The 18,652-nt window shown below is 37.8% G+C and overlaps 2 protein-coding genes across 13 annotated transcripts in view; both read left to right on the top strand.

Annotated features, from left to right (window-relative positions):
- Positions 1-18,652, top strand: part of TENM3 (teneurin transmembrane protein 3) — a 953,923-nt gene that overhangs the window by 703,613 nt on the left and 231,658 nt on the right. The window lies entirely within an intron of this gene.
- LOC128581845 (ubiquitin-conjugating enzyme E2 variant 2-like) lies at positions 17,286-18,460 on the top strand. Its single transcript, XM_053585146.1, has one exon. It carries the CDS (start codon positions 17,296-17,298, stop codon positions 17,731-17,733), a length of 438 nt encoding a protein of 145 aa, XP_053441121.1. The 5' UTR covers positions 17,286-17,295; the 3' UTR covers positions 17,734-18,460.

Below are 18,652 nucleotides of genomic sequence, written 5' to 3'. Positions count from 1 at the left end.
GATTAATCCTCAGGACAACTCCGTTAGTAGATGGGAAGAATGCAAAGCTTAAAGAGGCTTGTGTGACTCGTCTGAGCTTATACAGCCAGTATGAATTGCAAGAGTCTGATCCCAAGCAGTCTAACTTTAAGAAACCTACCAAATGTTGGTGACATGACTTCAGTGTTGATGTTGATTCCTACACGAATCTAGTTTATGATGGGCCTGTTACATTCCTACTAGAAGGAATAAAACACACCAGTAATGAATAATGAATAGACAGACGGATGGATGGAAGAAAAAGAAGTCTGTCAACCTGCAGACCAGGAGAAGAAACAGGCAGCAATAGAAAGCATAAACTCACAAAGCATTATTTATTTAAGCAAGTTCAATGGGAGGAAGAGAAAAGGCTGTATGTCAGGAGGTCCGTGCAATTATGCTGCTGCGTCTGGCGGGGCCAGTGCTTCTATTTGAAGGTTACATGTATCTTCAAAAACCTTAGATTTATTACCTCTTAGTTGATGCATAAAGTATATTATAAAGGGAAGGGACACAAGGAGACCTGCAGTAACCTCTAACCTTACTGAGGCCTTATCTAGCCTCTATTCCCTCATCCCTAAAAACTAAAGATCTTTACAGTTTCATCGTCCCCCCAAAAAACATAAAAAATCAAATAGAACTTGCGATATATACAGTATTTGTATGTGTTTTTCTGCAGTTCTCCATCTATAGGAAGGATAATATTCCAGTGAAATATTTTATTTTTGTTTTTATCAACTACTCTAAGTGCTTTACATACTGTCACTAAGGGATAATAAGATAGGAATATTTTTTGGTTTGCTTTTGTGGAGGCAGGGTCTCACCCTGATGTCTAGGCTGGAGAGCATTGGCATCATCATAGCTGAGTGCAGCCTTGAACTTCTGGGCTCTGCCAGTCCTGCTACCTTGGCCTACCAAAGCACTAGGATAATAGGCATGAGCCACTGTGCCCAGCCAGAAGTCATTATAGAAGTAATTTTCTTTATGAGACCTTATTATACTCTTTGGAATAACAACTTAAGATAATTTAATCAGTGTAATCCTTCTGTCAGGGCATGATTGTGCAGGCTGGAGTGCAGTGGCCTGATAATAGCTCACAGCAACCTCCAACTCCTGGGCTCAAGTGATCCTCCAGCCTCAGCCTCCCAAGTAGCTGGGACTACAGGCACCCACCACCATGCCTGACTAGTTTTTCTATTTTTAGTAGACACAGGGTCTCAATCTTGTTCAGGTGGGTCTCGAACTCCTGATCTCAAGCAGTCTTTCTATCTTGTCCTCCCAGAGTGCTGGGATTACAGGTGAGAGCCACAGAGCCCAGAAGACTGAAGTCTCTAACTGACAGTTTACAGCATGTTGTGTTTGTAGAATCTAATCTGCATGAACGCTGCTGGATTAATCTTGTGTTACTTTTCTAAATCTTGAATATGCATATTTTTCCACAACAAACATCTCCTCTTCCATTTCTTGATGTACCTACCTCCTGTGATTAATTCTCCTGAGTAGTCAGGCATCTTGACCTGTAGCTACTTGTATCTGCCTGTTTATTTAGTAAAAGAGAAAATTTATGTAAAACAAAGTGGGGTGTGTGTGTTTGCTTTATAAATCTCTTTCCCTTCTCAGTCCAGAACACCTTACAAGCTCTTACTTTCAATTTTTCTTGTGTTTGTTATTAACAGAATACAGAGTACAATGTTTTACGATTTGTTTCCAAACTGCATTATAGGTTGCTTTTTCTCACTGCACTTTTTAGCTATTTAATGAACTGTTTGTATGCTGTCATGAATCTGAATAAATCACTATTAAAGACGTCAAAATAAAACAGTAACCCTATACACTTTTGCTTCTATAATGTCCTAATCTGTATTTTAATTTTTTAGTTTTTTTCCCCTTAGTTTCTTTGATGTCAGTTTTTTAATCTGGTCCATCAGTTATTGAACATACACATTCCCGTCCACCTCCATCCAACATCCATGACAATCAGAGATGGTTCCTAAGTGCTGATTTCACCCAGGCTGTTTTGGTGCCAGATGCTTAGTGCGCTTCCGGCCCTATCCAGTATGCGCTGGTACAGTTCCCATTTGTGTCCCATTCCCTGGAACGAAGATGACAGCTTCTCGCTTTCACCGAAATCAAATTTGATACTTGATCAGTCTTTATTTAAAATTTCCTAGGACTGGGAGGCCAAGGCAGGTGGATTGCCTGAGCAAGAAAGAGACCCTGCCTCCACTAAAAACAGAAAAACTAGCTGGGCTTGGTGGTGGGCACCTGTAGTCCCAGCTACTCAGGAGGCTGAGGCAGGAGGATCGCTTGATCCCAGGAGTTGGAATTTGCTGTGAGCTGTAATGCCAACAGCACTCTACCCAGGGTGACAGAGCAAGACTGTGTCTCAAAAAAAAAAAAATTAATTAAATTAAATTTCTTAGGAATATTTATTATTACAGATATTAAGGCACAGAGAAGAAATAACTACTTTACAGTAGCCACATAAATGGTTTTGTTTTTCCAACCCAATCATTTGCCATCTCCCTCAAAAATGGAAAAAATGTATACACACACACTTCACACACACAGGGTGGACATAAAGTTTGTGTGCAAGGATATTTTCCCATATCTAATTGGAATAGAAAAAGAGACTATCCATTCAAAACCCAAATTTTCCTTGCTTTAGGAAAATGATACCTTCCAATGCATAGTATTCACAGGCGGCACACAAATTTTGGGAACTTGAGGAGTTCCCCTATTTAGAACACAGACTTTAATGACTCCAATATAGATTGTTGAAACTTCAGAATGAAAAAGGAGTGCATGGACTATGCTTCTGCAGCTCTGCTGGGAGAAAGGAACACTTCCAGGACTCCAAGGACAGATGGGCCTTTTGACCCTAGGATTTGTTGGTTAGTCACCTGATTTGGATGTTCTACTTCAGAGATGGTAAGTGTGTGGCACATACGTCAGCTGTCCCCCCACTAGTACTTCCAACAGATACCAGTGATGGGTCATGGCAGTGTTTCCTTCCAGTGAAAAGGTAGCCTCGGAATCTTTCTTAACCCAGCCCTCACTACCAGTTGCCAATCTTGTGTTAAAAAGGAATCATCACTCTCCCTGAAATCCTTGTAAGTTATTTTTATTCTGTTCTTGTGCTGCCCTCTCCCTGTGCCCTACCATAGCAACTAGACTCTTGTTTTCATATTGCTTTGTGGTATTTTCAAAAGGGACCTGTCATTTGCTTTTACAAAATGGAAAGCCGAGATGACACAGTGATTTTTCTCTTTTACTTTGTAATCCAGCAATAACTTAACTAAATGAGCAGTAGAGTATGTAAGGTAAGGTAGAATTTTAAAGTCTGTCCCAGATATAATTCTAATGTGGCTGGTGACATTACAGAAAATAATGTTCTGTGGGGCTGTGTGTGTGTGTGTGTGCATGCACACACCAGTGGATGCGACAAGACAGTCAAGTAAAATGTCATTGCAGTAATTACAAACCAAAAGAGTTCACCTCAAAGAACGAATCCTGTTCAAAAACAAATTCATGATTTTGAAACTCAAATTGTAAAGTTCCTTTCCAATAAAGGATGGGTGGAGTAGTTACTATTCAAAGATGAAATCTATAATAACATAAAAATCCCCTGGATAAGGAGTGTGTTGTTTGAGTTTTCCAGCTCAACCTGGGATGGGATTTCAGAGGTCTTTAAGTGCTTAGCCTGTGGTAGTTTTGGGGTTAGGGGTGTGTGGTGGATGAGTTTTTGTGGAGGATCAAAGGCAAATATGAGGCTTGTCAGCACCTGAAGACCAGAGACGTGGTCCACCCCTTGTTTCAGTCACACTTCCAGACCTCAGCACTTTCACTAAGAAGCCTGCCTTTTTTTTTTTTTTTTTCCATTTTTTGGCCAGGCTGGGTTTGAACCCACTACCTCTGGTATATGGGGCCAGCACCCTACTCCTTTGAGCCACAGGCGCCACCCAAGAAGGCTGCTTTTGAAGTTATTTTCTTTGCTTAATTTTCCTCACCTTTGAGGTCCTTTCCAAAATCTTTCCTTTTAAAATATTAGGCATTCTTCTCTGGAAGAATTAGTCTTTCATATAATACAAAGAAACGAAGGATACTTGTATTCTGTCAAGTATGGCTGAGAGCATAGGGCCATTAAGGATGGGCAGAATGAGGGTTCTGAAAGAGGTTTTGCAGTCTAATTATAAATCTGCTTTTGTTCACCTTTTAATCTGGTCTGACTAGAGAACACGTCTAGCAAAGAAGAGATTGTGATTTCATTAAGAAATTGCAACTTTTACTATGTAATGGGAAATAAAAATGGAAATCTTTCTTTGGCCTTACAGTCAGTCATGTACTAGAATCCTACTTGTGTATGAAAATAGTTAAAGTTCTAATAAAAGTTCTGCTCAAAACTAATACCTGTTATTGCACACAGAGAGTGAGCCTATGTGGCCCTGGTAGAGTGTGTGGCCTTATTGCTCACAGCAACCTCCAACTCCTGGGTTCAGGTGATCCTCCTGAGTAGGTGCGACTATAGGCGCCCACCACAATGCCTGGCTAATTTTTCTATTTTTAGTAAAGATGGGGGCTCACTCTTGCTCAGAGTGGTCTCAAGTTCTGATCTCAAGGGATCCTCCCACCTCAGCCTCCCGGAGTGCTGGGATTACAAGCTCACAAAGAGTAACTTTTAAAAATTAGCTCAAGATGATTATAAAATTACTTGGAAATTTTAAGTTTCAAAGAAGTCAGGCTCGGGTGGCGCCTGTGGCTCAGTGAGCAGGGCACCGGCCCCATATGCTGAGGGTGGCAGGTTCAAACCCAGCCCCGGCCAAACTGCAACAAAAAAATAGCCAGGCGTTGTGGTGGGCACCTGTAGTCCCAGCTACTTTGGAGGCTGAGGCAAGAGAATCGCCTAAGCCCAGGAGTTGGAGGTTGCTGTGAGCTGTGTGACGCCACGGCACTCTACCGAGGGCAATAAAGTAAAACTCTGTCTCTACAAAAAAAAAAAAAGAAGTCAGGCTCGGTGCCTATTATACACAGTGGTTAGGGCACCGGCCACATTCACCAGGGCTGGTGGATTTGAACCCGGCCTGGGCCTGCAAAGCAACGACAACAATAACAACAGCAACAACAAATAGCTGGGCCTTTGGCTGGCACCCCAGTCCCAGCTGAGGCAAGAGAATCACTTAAGCCCAAGAGTTTGAGGTTGCTGTGAGCTGTGATGCCACAGTACTCTACCGTGAGGGCCACATAGTAAGACTGTCTCAAAAAAAAGTCAGCATCAACTGTTAACATAGGATTCAGAACAGAAAATAGCAGTTTCTAAAATAGCTAACGGAGTCATAAGTATGTGTGTGTATGTGAATGGATTTATAAATTTAAATACAGAATTTAAGAATTAGAATCTACTTTGATTCATAAAATAAATGAAAAGTAGCTATGCTTATAGACATATTTAAGATCTAATCTACATAATAATTTCATACATTAATACCCTGCACCTTCTATTTACTAAGACTAAACTCCCTGAAGTGACCTCTTTTCTCTTAGTCTCACTTTCCTGCTCTAATAAATCTGTGTCTTTTCTCTCAAATGGTAACAAATCTCTCACTCAGATTAAAACATCTTTTGCCAGTGTTAATTTCAACATGGGGGGGGTGCTCGACTTGATCTTGACTTTGTTCTATGAAACCTCATTCTGACTTGGTTAGCCTTAAGCTTGTTTAAAATGTTTCTTCCAAATTTCCTGGGTTTTATCACTAGAGACAAATTATTAATAGTTCTAGGGATAGATCTTCTATCACTATAAATCCATCCTCTCTCAGTGGGAAGTACTTGAGGTTAAAATAAAGGCTGTCTATTTTTGTAACTCCAATACTTCATACAGTACTTCATATAACACTTAACACAGCAGTTCCTGAGTGTTTGTTGAATGAAAACATGTCCTGAGGTGTTGGGCTGGGAAGGAAAGATGTTCATTTCAACTTCTGCTGAAGGGGCGAAAGCCAGTGCTTCAGGGAGAAAGCCAGTTGGGAGACGGTTTGAGTGGTTTCTGTTACAATAATCTTTATACAATATATATAATTATACCTCCTTCCCCCCATGATAAGACAGGGATGAGAAAGCTATTTCTTTTACAGAGCTAATCTGTTCTCTAATTTGGGAGTCTACATATTTAATGTTCAGTCCATGCTAATAATTTTTATAAAAATTTAATACTTGAGGCAATGGGACAACTATGTAAACTGCATAAAGAAATAATAAATTCATGCTCACCTAAGTGAACTAGCATGAAGAAACAACATATTGCTGAGGAAGATGGATGCTAAGAATTAATGTCTTCTCTCTTAACTTTGAAAAGTATTCTTGCTGTTAGCTTTTACAACATTCTTCCAAACCACAACAGCTTGATAACATAGGTTAGGATCTAAACCTTCAAAGAAAGTGGAGAATTAGAGTCCATCTGCTTTGTGCTTTAATTTTTTTTCAAAGCCTCTGATTTTTAAGCCGTTTTTACTTCAGGTGCCAAATTTCTTCAAAGCACAAGACCTTAACTCCTTCTCTCCTCTCTGCCAAATGAACAATTTTATGTTGATTCCCTCACCATGCAGCCTCTGAATCTAACATTCAAAAATACGCTTAGGAAGGTGTCTCAATTTTTTTCCTGAGAAAGACTTTCTGTGTCATGTTACTTATGGCCAGTCTTTAAATGAATGTATGTACATATGTGGTATCTCACGAAAAATTAGCCTGAGAAGGTGAAATCCCCTTACACCCTTTTCCCCTCCTCATGCTTTGGGAGAGTAGAAAAATATTTTAAATATTTTTAAAGGTTTTCTGGCAACCAGCTGATTTTTATCTCTTCTTCATCTCTGATCTGATTGATCTTTGGGGGGGGTTGTTTTTATTCCTTAGTTGCAGTGCCAAAGCTCTGTTTGTACTGTTCTTGTAGCAAATGAAAACTACAGGCTTGCTCAGTTTAAGTATTAAATATTCCAACTTTTGCTAAGAGGTGATTAACTGTCTGCATCCCATCTGACCATTGAGTTGCCAAAATCAAGTGTTACAGTGTGGTTGAGCAATTAGTAGAACTGCACTCCCCTGGGCATTCATATTTTTCCAAGAATTGTAGTTTTCTACCTTTTTTCTCTTAATGTTAGAGACAGAAGCAATTATATATGGTCTGAAAGCAGGCACCTCAGCTTGCAGAGAAAAATGTCCTCTGTCATTCACTGCATTCTCTAAACAATTGCAAACTGTTCACAAATCCAGGGGTTTGAAATGACAGATGGTTCATTTCCACAGCAAGACTGTCTCCCAGACAGGTCGACCTGTCAAAGTGTAACATGGTATAGCCGTGAGGATATCTACCGAAGCCACAGTCCTGGTCAGACATGGTGATGGGAAAATGTGAGATGGAAAAGAATCTGGAAGGGGCATGATTCGTGAGTCGAAGACACATCCACTCAAAATTTTAAAAAGCAGTGCTTAAAGAACAAAATTATCTCCAAATATGTATTAGATTGGCAGAAACTTGGTCCCAGAGAGCTCTATCGGGGCCAATCTGTGCCCCATAGGTCGAGTACTGATTTTATGAGGACTTTTTTTGTTCATCTGTGGTGTGGGATATCACAAAATGTATGGACAGACTTTTTTTTTTTTTTGCTAATCAGCATTTGTATATTTAATGTGTGGTCCAAGACATTTCTTGTTTTTCAGTGTGCAGCAGAGGGGACAAAAAGGTTGGTCACCCCCACTACACAGTGGCTAGTTGAAGTTAAATGTACTGCTCTCCCCCCCCCTTTGTGTTTTGAGTTCCTTTGAAATGTGCAATTAAAAAGTATCACATGCAGTAAAAAAATAAAATTCAGAAACCTCAATAATTAGAGTGGTTAAACAAGAAAGGCCAACTTAATTCTTACTCTAACACTTAAACACTCAAAATGATGATTAATTTTAATTTACTTTACTCAATGAGTAATTTCTTTACTCTTTGAGTTGAATTATTTAAAAACATTATTGATTTGAGAAATCTGAGGCTTGCTATTTTGTGTGTATATATCTGTTCCATTTAGCTGTGCTGACTTATGTGTAGATAATGTAAATGCATTAGGAAAAGAAGGCAATGAAACTAATATTTATTGAGCACCTACCATGCAGGAGCCAGTATGCCAGGACACACACACACTCCCCCCAGATGTTGATTTTAATGTTCATAGCCCTGAGGCTTTGGTATGATCAACTCTGTTACACAGCTGAAAAGTATCTGGCATGGAAAGGTTAAATAACTGACCCAAGGTCATAGGATTATTAAGTGTGGCAGTTCAAAAGCAAATTTATTTAAAACCCATAGAAAAAATAATCCAAAGAATTCTGAAATAAAACACACGTCATCATATCATGAGTACTTAGGAGAGGGCGCAATGTCTAACTTGTTTCTGTGTGGCTTTAATGTTCTATTTCTTTCCTTTTCTTTCTTTTTTTTTTTTTTTTTTTTTTTTTGTGGTTTTTGGCCAGGGCTGGGTTTGAACCCACCACCTCCAGCATATGGGACCAGCGCCCTACCCCTTTGAGCCACAGGTGCTGCCCTCTTTTCCTTTTCTTTTTAAAAACTTCTTTTTTATTCTTCTGCATGGTGAACATCCTCTTTTTCTTTACTCTTTCTAAACCCAAAACAGTGTCTGCTTGAAAGGTTAAGGAAAAGAGGGAATAAGGAGGTAAGCTAATATCTGTATTTTTTATGCCTCACTCATACAACGTAGTCATATTCCATGTCTTAAAAAAAAAAATCAGCAAACCTGTTAACTTGCTAAGGTCAAGTTCATGGCCATGTGAGTGCCTGCTGAAAATGTATGGTGAATGGGAAGTAAGACCATAATTAGCATAGCAAACCATTCTAAAAGCACATGACTCCAAATCTTTCTGTATCATTCAGTACAATTCTTTTTTTGATATCAGGTATACATTTAACTGTGTGCTGTAAAAGTTTGTTTTTGTGATCAAAAAATACTGTTTGACTCTTGCTCTCCCATTAACTATAATGCTGTTTGTCTTAAGAAATTGTGCTTATATGGTAGACATTATGGTAGCATAAGTCTTAAAAAAATGTAATTGCAGGTGGCGCCTGTGGCTCAAAGGAGTAGGGCACCAGCCCCATATATCAGAGGTGGCAGGTTCAAACCCAGCCCTGGCCAAAAACTGCAAAAAAAAAAATAATAAATAAATATATATATATAAATATATATATATATATATTTGCCTGATAGTAACAGTGGATGCTTTAAAAATATATGTATTTCAGTATATTTAAAGAAAAAAATATATATATATTTGCCTGATAGTAACAGTGGATGCTTTAAAAATATATATATTTCAGTATATTTAAAGAAAAAAATTTGTATGGCTTGGGCTTAGGCTTAAATTTGGGACTTTAAAATGCAACATTAGAAATGAAATTTTGTACCTGGTTCATAGTAAGTGCTCAAAACATGAGCATTAAATAAATATAATAACAAACTAAACATTCATACAAGAAAATACCACATCAAGGAAAATCCAGTATCTCAAGAAAAAGGCAGATGTTAACTAAAACACAACATACGTCTTTCAAATTGTTGCCCTTCAGAATAAAATTGTATTTTTATTGATCTTGATTTTATGGTTTGTACAGTATGTGTTTATAATTTTTAAAAACTTAAATCCATTACTCTCCAGAATTTGTCTTACAGAAAGTTATCCCAGGTCTGAATGTTTAACGCAAAAAGTAATGGTAATAGTTTTTCTTCTATTTTGTCTCTTTCTTTGTCCAAATGACCCACCGGAGTCTCTCTGTCCCTAGCCCATGAACTACAGCAGCATTTCTTATCCCACTCCCCTGCCCTTTGCATAGGAATGAAGAAATCCAGCCTGAAGGCACAGCAACCTTTCTGCTTCCTTGTAGACCAAGGATTCCTATTGTGGGATGCAGTGGGCATGAAAGCAGCAATTTGACAGCACAAAAGCTCCAATAACATTTACTTCGGTTGGCTGAGATTGAAATGCACACAGGCTCTGCTCATTCCTGGTTGCTTAAGCACCAGCTTCCCTTGGCTTTTTGCCACTTTGTGCTTTCAAAGAGAAAAGTCCTCTAAGGAGAAAGCGTTTTTTCTTGTAACTTGCAGTGGTGTAAACAGATCATCCAGGCATAGTTTATTGCATTGCAAACTCAACTATGCAAACTATTCCAAAATTGAATTCTAAAGTAATTAGTGAAATCATTTGGTCATTAGATTTTATAAAAAGGAATGGTCCAGTTTAAAAAGTAAAATTTTTATTTTCTAAAGAATCACTGAGATCTCTATAGTTAGAGAATGGTAACTTATTTCTTAAAAGTTTTACTTATTCAAGTATGGAAACTTAAGGTCACCCATTTACAAAATTGGCATTCCTTCTCACTCTCCTGTAGCCAATATTTTAATTAATGTTGAATTAATTTAGGAAATCATAATGTCAACAGAAGAGAAGCTATACTCTGTAAAATAACTTAGGGAGGTTTGTTCTGAGCCAAATTTGAGGGCCATGACTCGGAGCCACACCCCAAAAGCCTTGAGCCAGTGGGCTTGCAGTGGTGGAGTGACAGTTTGGTTCTGTGCATTTTAGGGAGACAGGGATTACAGGTGAAGTCATAAATCAATATGTGGAAAACATACATTAGTTTGGTCCTAAAAAGTGGGACATCTGGAAGGGGGAGCTTACGGGTGATAGGTGGGTTTAAACATTCTTTAGGGGACAGTTGGCTAAATGAGTTAGACTCTGTCTAATACAAGAAAAAGAATGCTTAAAATAAAGTGGCTGTTAATTAGAGACAAAGTGCCCACAGACTCAAGGGGTTTGTTGTGTATTTTGAGGACCTGCAGGTGTGTCTTCAGCGTCTTAGGCCTGTTAGTCACAGAGGACCTCTCTAGGAAGGGGACAGGGCATGATGAGGTATGTCTGATCTCCTTTCTCACAGCTAGCATTCAGTTTTAGGGATCCCCTTAGCCAAGAATGGCTCCAGTTAGTTGCTGAGGGGGGAACCTGAAGATTTTATTTAGTTCACAATAAAAGCACCCACATTACATCGTAAGGCCAACATTGAAGTGACCTGTCAAATAAGGCACTTGGCCACACCGACCTCCTGTTATCATAGCGGCTATCATAGGCAGAGAGAATCATAACTGGCAGACACGAAAACATTGCAGAATCTCTGGAAGACAGCACGGGAAGGCAAGAGGTTTTGCCTGGAAGCAGTGTTCATTTAATCAATGATTCGTTCATGCTTTTGGCAATTTTTTAAGATGATACATCTGATATGTGCTAAGAACTAGTCTAAATATAACCATATTTAGAAAACCAGATGTTTTCTCCTTTCTATAGGATTGACCTGAGTACTGTGTCTGGTTTCTTGTGAGTTTTTTGTTTCGAGGGGTTTTTGTTTTTTTTTTTTTGGAAGAACCTTAAAACAAAATTATAAAGTCTCATGTAACATCAGAATGAAATGACTTTCCTCATTTCTACTTAACATCATATCTAAGTATTATGTGTTTATAAACCACTCATGCTTGTACCAGTCTGATCAAACTGGATAGTATTAAAACTGTACACAATGATCAGCACATTTATTAACCGGGACCCTATTTATTGTTCATACGCAACTCTAATCACTTGTTTTGTGAGCTATGCCCTCTGAGCTTCATTAATGTCCACAAGTGAATTATAATGCACTTGAATTTCTATAATTATGTTTATTTTTCACACTTTTGTTAAATACATTAGGGCTCAGCTCATAATCAGGTTTTTTTTTTTTTTCAAATTCTCATTTCTTTCCAAAAAGGACTAGGGTCTTACATAAACTAACAAATGAGCCATCATTCCCAAGGAACCCTAAGCAAAGCCCTTTTAATCTGTGTTAATAGCCTTCCTCATTGATTAATTTGGCCCCTGCTCTGTTTAATCTGTGTATCATTTCTATCCAGAGCTGCTCAAAGAGAAGCCAGTGTTTTGTAGTTGGAGGTCAATCTACCCAGTCTCTCTTTCTGCAGCCCACAACTCTCTGTACCCCAAGGCAGACAGGTACAGACTCATTTTCTTCCCCACAGCTGCTCTGTCCCCAGCGGAGAATCGGAATCACTTCTGGTGTGATTCTGTCCCTGAGAGATGTTTGGACATATAAAACCTTTATGTGCATTGAAAACACTTCTGTAACCATTCGTACACATTTTACGTTTATTTCTTTCAGAATAAATATATATAACTTTCAAAATGTCTAACCTGCCTATTCCTCAGTCGTAATCCTAGTTTACTCTGGCTTGATCTGATTGTGATGTGGTTTCTCCTGATTATTAGAAACTGAGAGACCTTGTGAAGAGGCTAAGTAGGCTGTGCCTATGACTTGCCATGCTTTCATCTGTGGCTACAATCTCATTGCCCTTTAATTGTATTAAGGAAGGGTTTAAATAGCCTCGGAGATAATCTTGAATTTCTGGGTTACTTTGCAGTAGTTTTCCCTCCATGGGGTGTGCAAGAGGAAAGAATGAGCGTGACCCTCCCCTGGCAGCTCATGCCTTTAGCAAAAATGCTTCAGAAAACAAGTGAAGTGCCCCTCGTGAATTGTGCTGTTGGTTCTGTGAATCTGCACAGCACCGCCATCGGGTTTTTACAGCTGGACTGGAGCTGTAATTGCTACTGGGATGAGATGCCCAACATGGGGTATTGAAGCTAAGTGCTTGTAGTGTTTTGGTAGCCAAAAATACATGGCATGGTAGGAGCATCGGGCTTCATGAAATTCACACTTGTGTATATCTTCATGTTCTGCACCCCTTTCTGACACTCTGCTGGTTTGCCAGCAGGCTACTCTAGATGAAAGCGATAAAAGTGGCAAAGTTGAAAGATGCTGCTCCTTAAAAGATACTGTACATCAATTGAGTAAGAGGGAGTAGATTGGGGTTGTAAATACGTAAGAAGCTTCAGTAGCCGTTCTTTAGGAGAGACAGTTGGTGTTAATCTCATCTGTCCAACAAAACAGAAAAGATTATAGTTTTAATCTCATTATAATATAGTACAAAATGGCACACATTAAAGTATTTCTCCTAATGTAAACAATAATTGTATATTTCCATAGCATCAACGCTGAGACCCTTTGTCCTAATTTGTCATTAAATATAGATCAGTTTTTATGCTTCTTCCAGAAAAGCTTTAAAGCCTAATGTTTCCTTATTTGAGATGTTATAATTCTAAACAGGGTAAAATTGATAGTTTCACTGGAGAAAAGTATCATATCCAAAATTATAATGTAAAAGAATAATCCAAATGCCCATGCTGATCTGCCCTTATGGTTATTTAAGGTATAATCAATGAGGGTTGGAATTTAATGCAATTCAGTTGGCATCATAATTCTGCACGGTGTCAGCTGTGACCACTAAGTCTCCAACCCAGTTAAATTATCCTTTCACCTTAGTTTTTGCATTTTCTATTTAGTTCTTTTTTTTTTCTTCTTTAGCTTGTGTTTTGAAAATCAACCCTCTCTGTGTCAATCCAGCCAAAATATCTTGTAATGCTTATTTTAACTTTCATTTTAAAAGCAGTTTATTTATATATATGTTAATCCTGAGAATAAACAGTACATAGGAGGGAATTATTTAAATTTGTCCAAAGTTGGTATAATGGAAAGAGCTCCGTAAAATCTCTGAAAGGAGTAATTTTTCTTGTTTCTATACAAGTGAAGGGTTCCTTGTTCTTTGGTCCTTAGTCAAATCATGTTGTTTTGTTTAATTACATTAAATAGTAACTATTAATCAGAAGAGTCTTTGTTCTTGTTAGGATTCAAATTTTCCTTCTCCTGAACATACTTACCTGTCTTTCTATGGTGACTTTTTAACAGCAAAGTCAGAAGATGGCAGCCTGATAACCCGAGTTAAGAAGAAACTGCACCTTGTACAGATCATTTCTAATAAGCTTTGAGTTTTTTTGTTGATTTTTGATGTCCAAGGTTTGCTGTTTTCTATAAATTTTTTCACTTCAAGAGTCACGTTTAGCTTTATTTTACTCAGAATTTCTTAAAATGTCATGCTTTCACAGAAATTTGATTCGAGAAATAGAGACTTGGTAATCGTCATGTACTCATCATCAAGAGTAACTGTCCTCACAATACAGTACCTCTCCCTGACTCCCTTTCTCTATCCCCCCCCCACACCCCTTTCTCCTAGCAACAGTGCAGTACAAAGGTGTAAATTATTTTAATTAAGATTCCAAAAGTAATTTAATGCAAACACACTCACACTTGTATTCATTAAAAAATAGAAGAGCTAAAAAACTGAAATATAAAAAGGCAACTGGAACATAATAGATGTTTTACAATTTTTTTCTCAAATTTATTTTTTAGCATTAAATTGAGAATAGATTCCATTCTGAAAGTGATTAGCCATGTAATATTATAGAACTTTGATTAATGCCTAGAGTTCAATTCTACCTCACTGCTTCCCCTATAAACAGTGATTCCCCAGAAATGCCAGCAGAAGCAACGGAGTGACGCTAAGGTGGTTGCGGAAGGGAGATTTTCACTTGTTCTTTCCTCCGGTTAATGTCATAGTGGGTGGTCATGCCTGCCCAGATCTCCAACAAAGGACCCCCCACTTCAGGTGTGGTAGGAGTAAAACCAACAAGTATCACATCTATTTCCTGCTGCTCCCCAGTTCCATGGGACAGCTCGGCATATCCAGCAGCAGTTGTGATGGTACCACAGGGAAGCAAGGCAGCAGTGCAGCTTGAGTGAAAGAGGAAGGGAAAAGAAAATATCAAATAACAACAATTACAGAGGAAAAATAAATGGCAAAGATACACCTTGTTCTAAAAGACAATGGTTTAGAGGTAATGTCTTCACTTGGTGTCACATTTTACAAGTAGTATAGGATGGGGACACCCATTGGTCTCTGGGTGTCAAGAACAGATCCTGATAAAGAAGGCGGAGTTTAATCTGAAAGACACTACCAAGTGGTTCTAACTTTTGGCCTTTGCTCTATCTACAAATGGGAAGAAAAGTGGTAGGCAACTTTAGAAGCCAAAGGGATTCAATTTATAATTAGAATTAATAATTTAAAAAATGGAACTTAAGGAGGCAGACTCAACGTTGATGGAAATTTATAAAAGTAGATCAGGTAGAAGCATTAAAAATTGTTGAATTTATGAATTCAAATTTCAGAATTACAAATTTTATAGTATATAAATCATATCTAACTAATAGTGTTTGAAAAATTAACCCATATCTTTATAGCTTTTTACAGTTTAAAAAATGCTCTCAAATGTATAGGAAAACACTCAGGCCAGTGATATAGAGAAAATACAAACCAAACCTACACATTATGATCTTAATTATGACTGTATTTGTATATATTAAAAACAAAATACATGGATTATAGATGGTTTTGTTTTCCTCTTTTCCCAGTTTTTTTTTATTTCTGTATTTCTGAGTTTTCATACCAAATGAAATAATATCTTTATGATGAAAATATGAAAATTTTTTAATAGACATTCCTGTCAAGATTGTTTATGTGAATAAGCTCTGACTCAGTATTTCATTTGTCTGGATGAATCCTATGGAAATAGTTATGTATATGTTAAAGATAAAGTACTACATGGACAATAGAAACAAATCAAGTTTCATATCACTCAGTCCTTATTAACACCCTGTGATGTAGCTAGGGCAGTTACTATTATCTGTATTTTAACAGATAAGGAACGAAGTTACTCATACAAGTTACAAGTGTCTTTTGATCTAAGTAAGAAAAAGTGGGAGGTCACGTGTGATGAGAGCAGTCATTGTGTAAGGCATATGCTAGGAAAAAAGCTATTAAAAATGCCTTTATCAAGGTCATTACATATTTTGTCAAGGGAAGCACCCAACATGAAGAGATTTCAATAATTGACATTTATGCACCCTACCAGAATGCCCCTCGATTCATAGAGGAGACCCTAATGGATATGAACAACTTGATATCTTCCTGCACTATAATAGAGTTTTTTTTAATTTATTCTTTTATTATTAAATCATAGCTGTATACGTTAATACAATCATGGGGCACCATACACTGCTTTTATATACCATTTGACATATTTTCATCACACTGGTTAATGTAGCCTTCCTGGCATTTTCTTAGTTATTGTGTTAAGACATTTATATTCTACATTTACTAAGTTTCACATGTACCCTTGTAAGATGCGCCGCAGGTGTAATTCCACCAATCACCCTCCCTCCGCCCATCCTCCCTCCTCCCCTCCCCTCCCTTCCCCCTTCCCCATATTCTTAGGTTATAATTGGGTTATAGCTTTCATACGAAATCTATAAATTACTTTTATAGTAGGGCTGAGTACATTAGATACTTTTTCTTCCATTTTTGAGATACTTTACTAAGAAGAATATGTTCAGCTCCATCCATGTAAACATGAAAGAAGTAAGTCTCCATCTTTCTTTAAGGCTGCATAATATTTCATGGTGTACATATACCACAATTTATTAATCCATTCATGGATCGATGGGTACTTGGGCTTCTTCCGTGACTTAACAATTATGAATTGGGCTGCAATAAACATTCTTGTACAAATACCTTTGTTACAATGTGATTTTTGGTCTTCTGGGTATATACCTAGTAGAGGAATTGTAGTATCAAAGGGCAGGTCTATTTTTAGATCTCTAAGTGTTCTCCAAACATCTTTCCAAAAGGAATGTATTAGTTTGCATTCCCACCAGCAGTGTAGAAGTGTTCCCTTTTCTCCACATCCACATCAACATCTCTGGTCTTGAGATTTTGTGATATGGGCTAATCTTTTTTTTTTTTTTTTTAATTTCAGTGTGCTTGTTCATTCTTCTTTGTTTGAAGTACTCCCTTTTTGTTGATTTTCTTCTTTCTCCTGCGGTGCTGGCTGTTTTTGATGTTGTTAGTAGAGACGGGGTCTTACTCTGGCTGACTGCTGGTCATTTGGGTTTTGAACCTCTGAGCTCAGGCAATCCACCTGCCTCGGCCTCCCACAGCGCTGGGACTACAGGTGTGAGCCACCATGCCTGGCCAATATGGGCTAATCTTACCGGAGTTAGATGATACCTCAAAGTAGTTTTGATTTGCATTTCTCTGATGATTAAGGATGATGAGCATTTTTTCATATGTCTATAGGCCATGCAGCTGTCTAGTTGGAGATTTTAACACCCCTTTGACAGTTTTTGATAGCTCCTCCAAGAAGAAACTAAACAAAGAAGTATTAGAGGGCCTGCAGGATAAGATGGCGGTCTCCACAGGAGTTAAAGTTCCTCGTAATTTTCACTTGTTGGAAGAACTTGAAGAAGGACAAAAAGGAGTAGGTGATGGTACAGTTAGCTGGGGCCTTGAAGATGACGAAGATATGACGCTTACAAGGTGGACAGGCATGATTATTGGGCCACCAAGGACAAATTATGAAAACAGAATATATAGCTTGAAAGAAGAATGTGGACCTAAATACCCAGAAGCTCCTCCGTCAGTTAGATTTGTAACAAAAATTAATATGAATGGAATAAATAATTCCAGTGGCATGGTGGATGCACGTAGCATACCAGTTTTAGCAAAATGGCAAAATTCATATAGCATTAAAGTTGTACTTCAAGAGCTAAGACGTCTAATGATGTCCAAAGAAAATATGAAGCTTCCACAGCCACCAGAAGGACAAACATACAACAATTAATTTTAGTGGATCTCAAACTTGTCTTAAATCAACAACCTTTTACTCATGTTAATGTCTTGATTAAACATCACAATGCAAAATACCCACACATTAAGTAAAGGAATTTCACCTGGTAAACATGACCTGGACATTTGTAAGAATATATTTAATATATGTACACCCAGTATGTTTTCAGGTAACAAGAGGAAAAATGCAGCACATTTTTTTTCTCTTATTAAGGCACTGTCATTTAAACATAAACCTGGAATATACTCTAAATAGAATTCAGGTTTACAAGATGAAAGTGTGAAGAGGGGTATCAGATGGCAGTGGAAGCATGTGTGTTTCTGAAAAGTAAAAAATCTCCAGAAGGAAAAACAGAAATGGCATGCTTTATCCATCTTGCTTAGTGAAAGAGCTGCAGTTGAAATTGTTTAAAGTAGCAGGTATAATGAATATTGTCGCAAATTGTGTTAATTTTTGAAGCAGTGTGGGTGCTGACTACTAGTAGTATGAAAAATATGTTCAGGATTGTTTTGATACCTGTATTTATAATAAAATGTTGGTGGGGGGGGTGATGAGTTTCTGTTAAGAGCTGTTCCTGTGTGTTACATGTAACAGACATGGTAAATATTTGTTTACAGTCTTCGTTTAACAAACCCTGCATTTAAGTTTAAGTGAAGTCAACAAAAAGGAAATAGGTGTATGGAGATGTGATTTTGAGATTAAAGTTAGTCTTAAAATGTAAATAAAAAAAAAAAAAAAGAAGTATTAGACTTAAACTTGACCCTAGAACAAATGGACTTTACAGACCCCTACAGAACATTTCACCCTAATAAAACTGAATATACATTCTTCTCATTAGCCCATGGGTCATCCTCCAAAATAGATCATACCTAGGACATAAGTCTAACCTCAGCAAATTTAAAAGTATAGAAAT

Source organism: Nycticebus coucang, chromosome 1 (genome assembly GCF_027406575.1).
Source record: "Nycticebus coucang isolate mNycCou1 chromosome 1, mNycCou1.pri, whole genome shotgun sequence".
Lineage (NCBI taxonomy): Eukaryota > Metazoa > Chordata > Mammalia > Primates > Lorisidae > Nycticebus > Nycticebus coucang.
The sequence above is the reverse complement of the archived record's forward strand: the minus strand, read 5'-3'. Positions and strand labels throughout refer to the sequence as shown.

Bases quoted from the DNA above. Each gene is read 5' to 3' on its own strand.
- LOC128581845 (XM_053585146.1), top strand. From the start codon at position 17,296: ATGGCGGTCTCCACAGGAGTTAAAGTTCCTCGTAATTTTCACTTGTTG.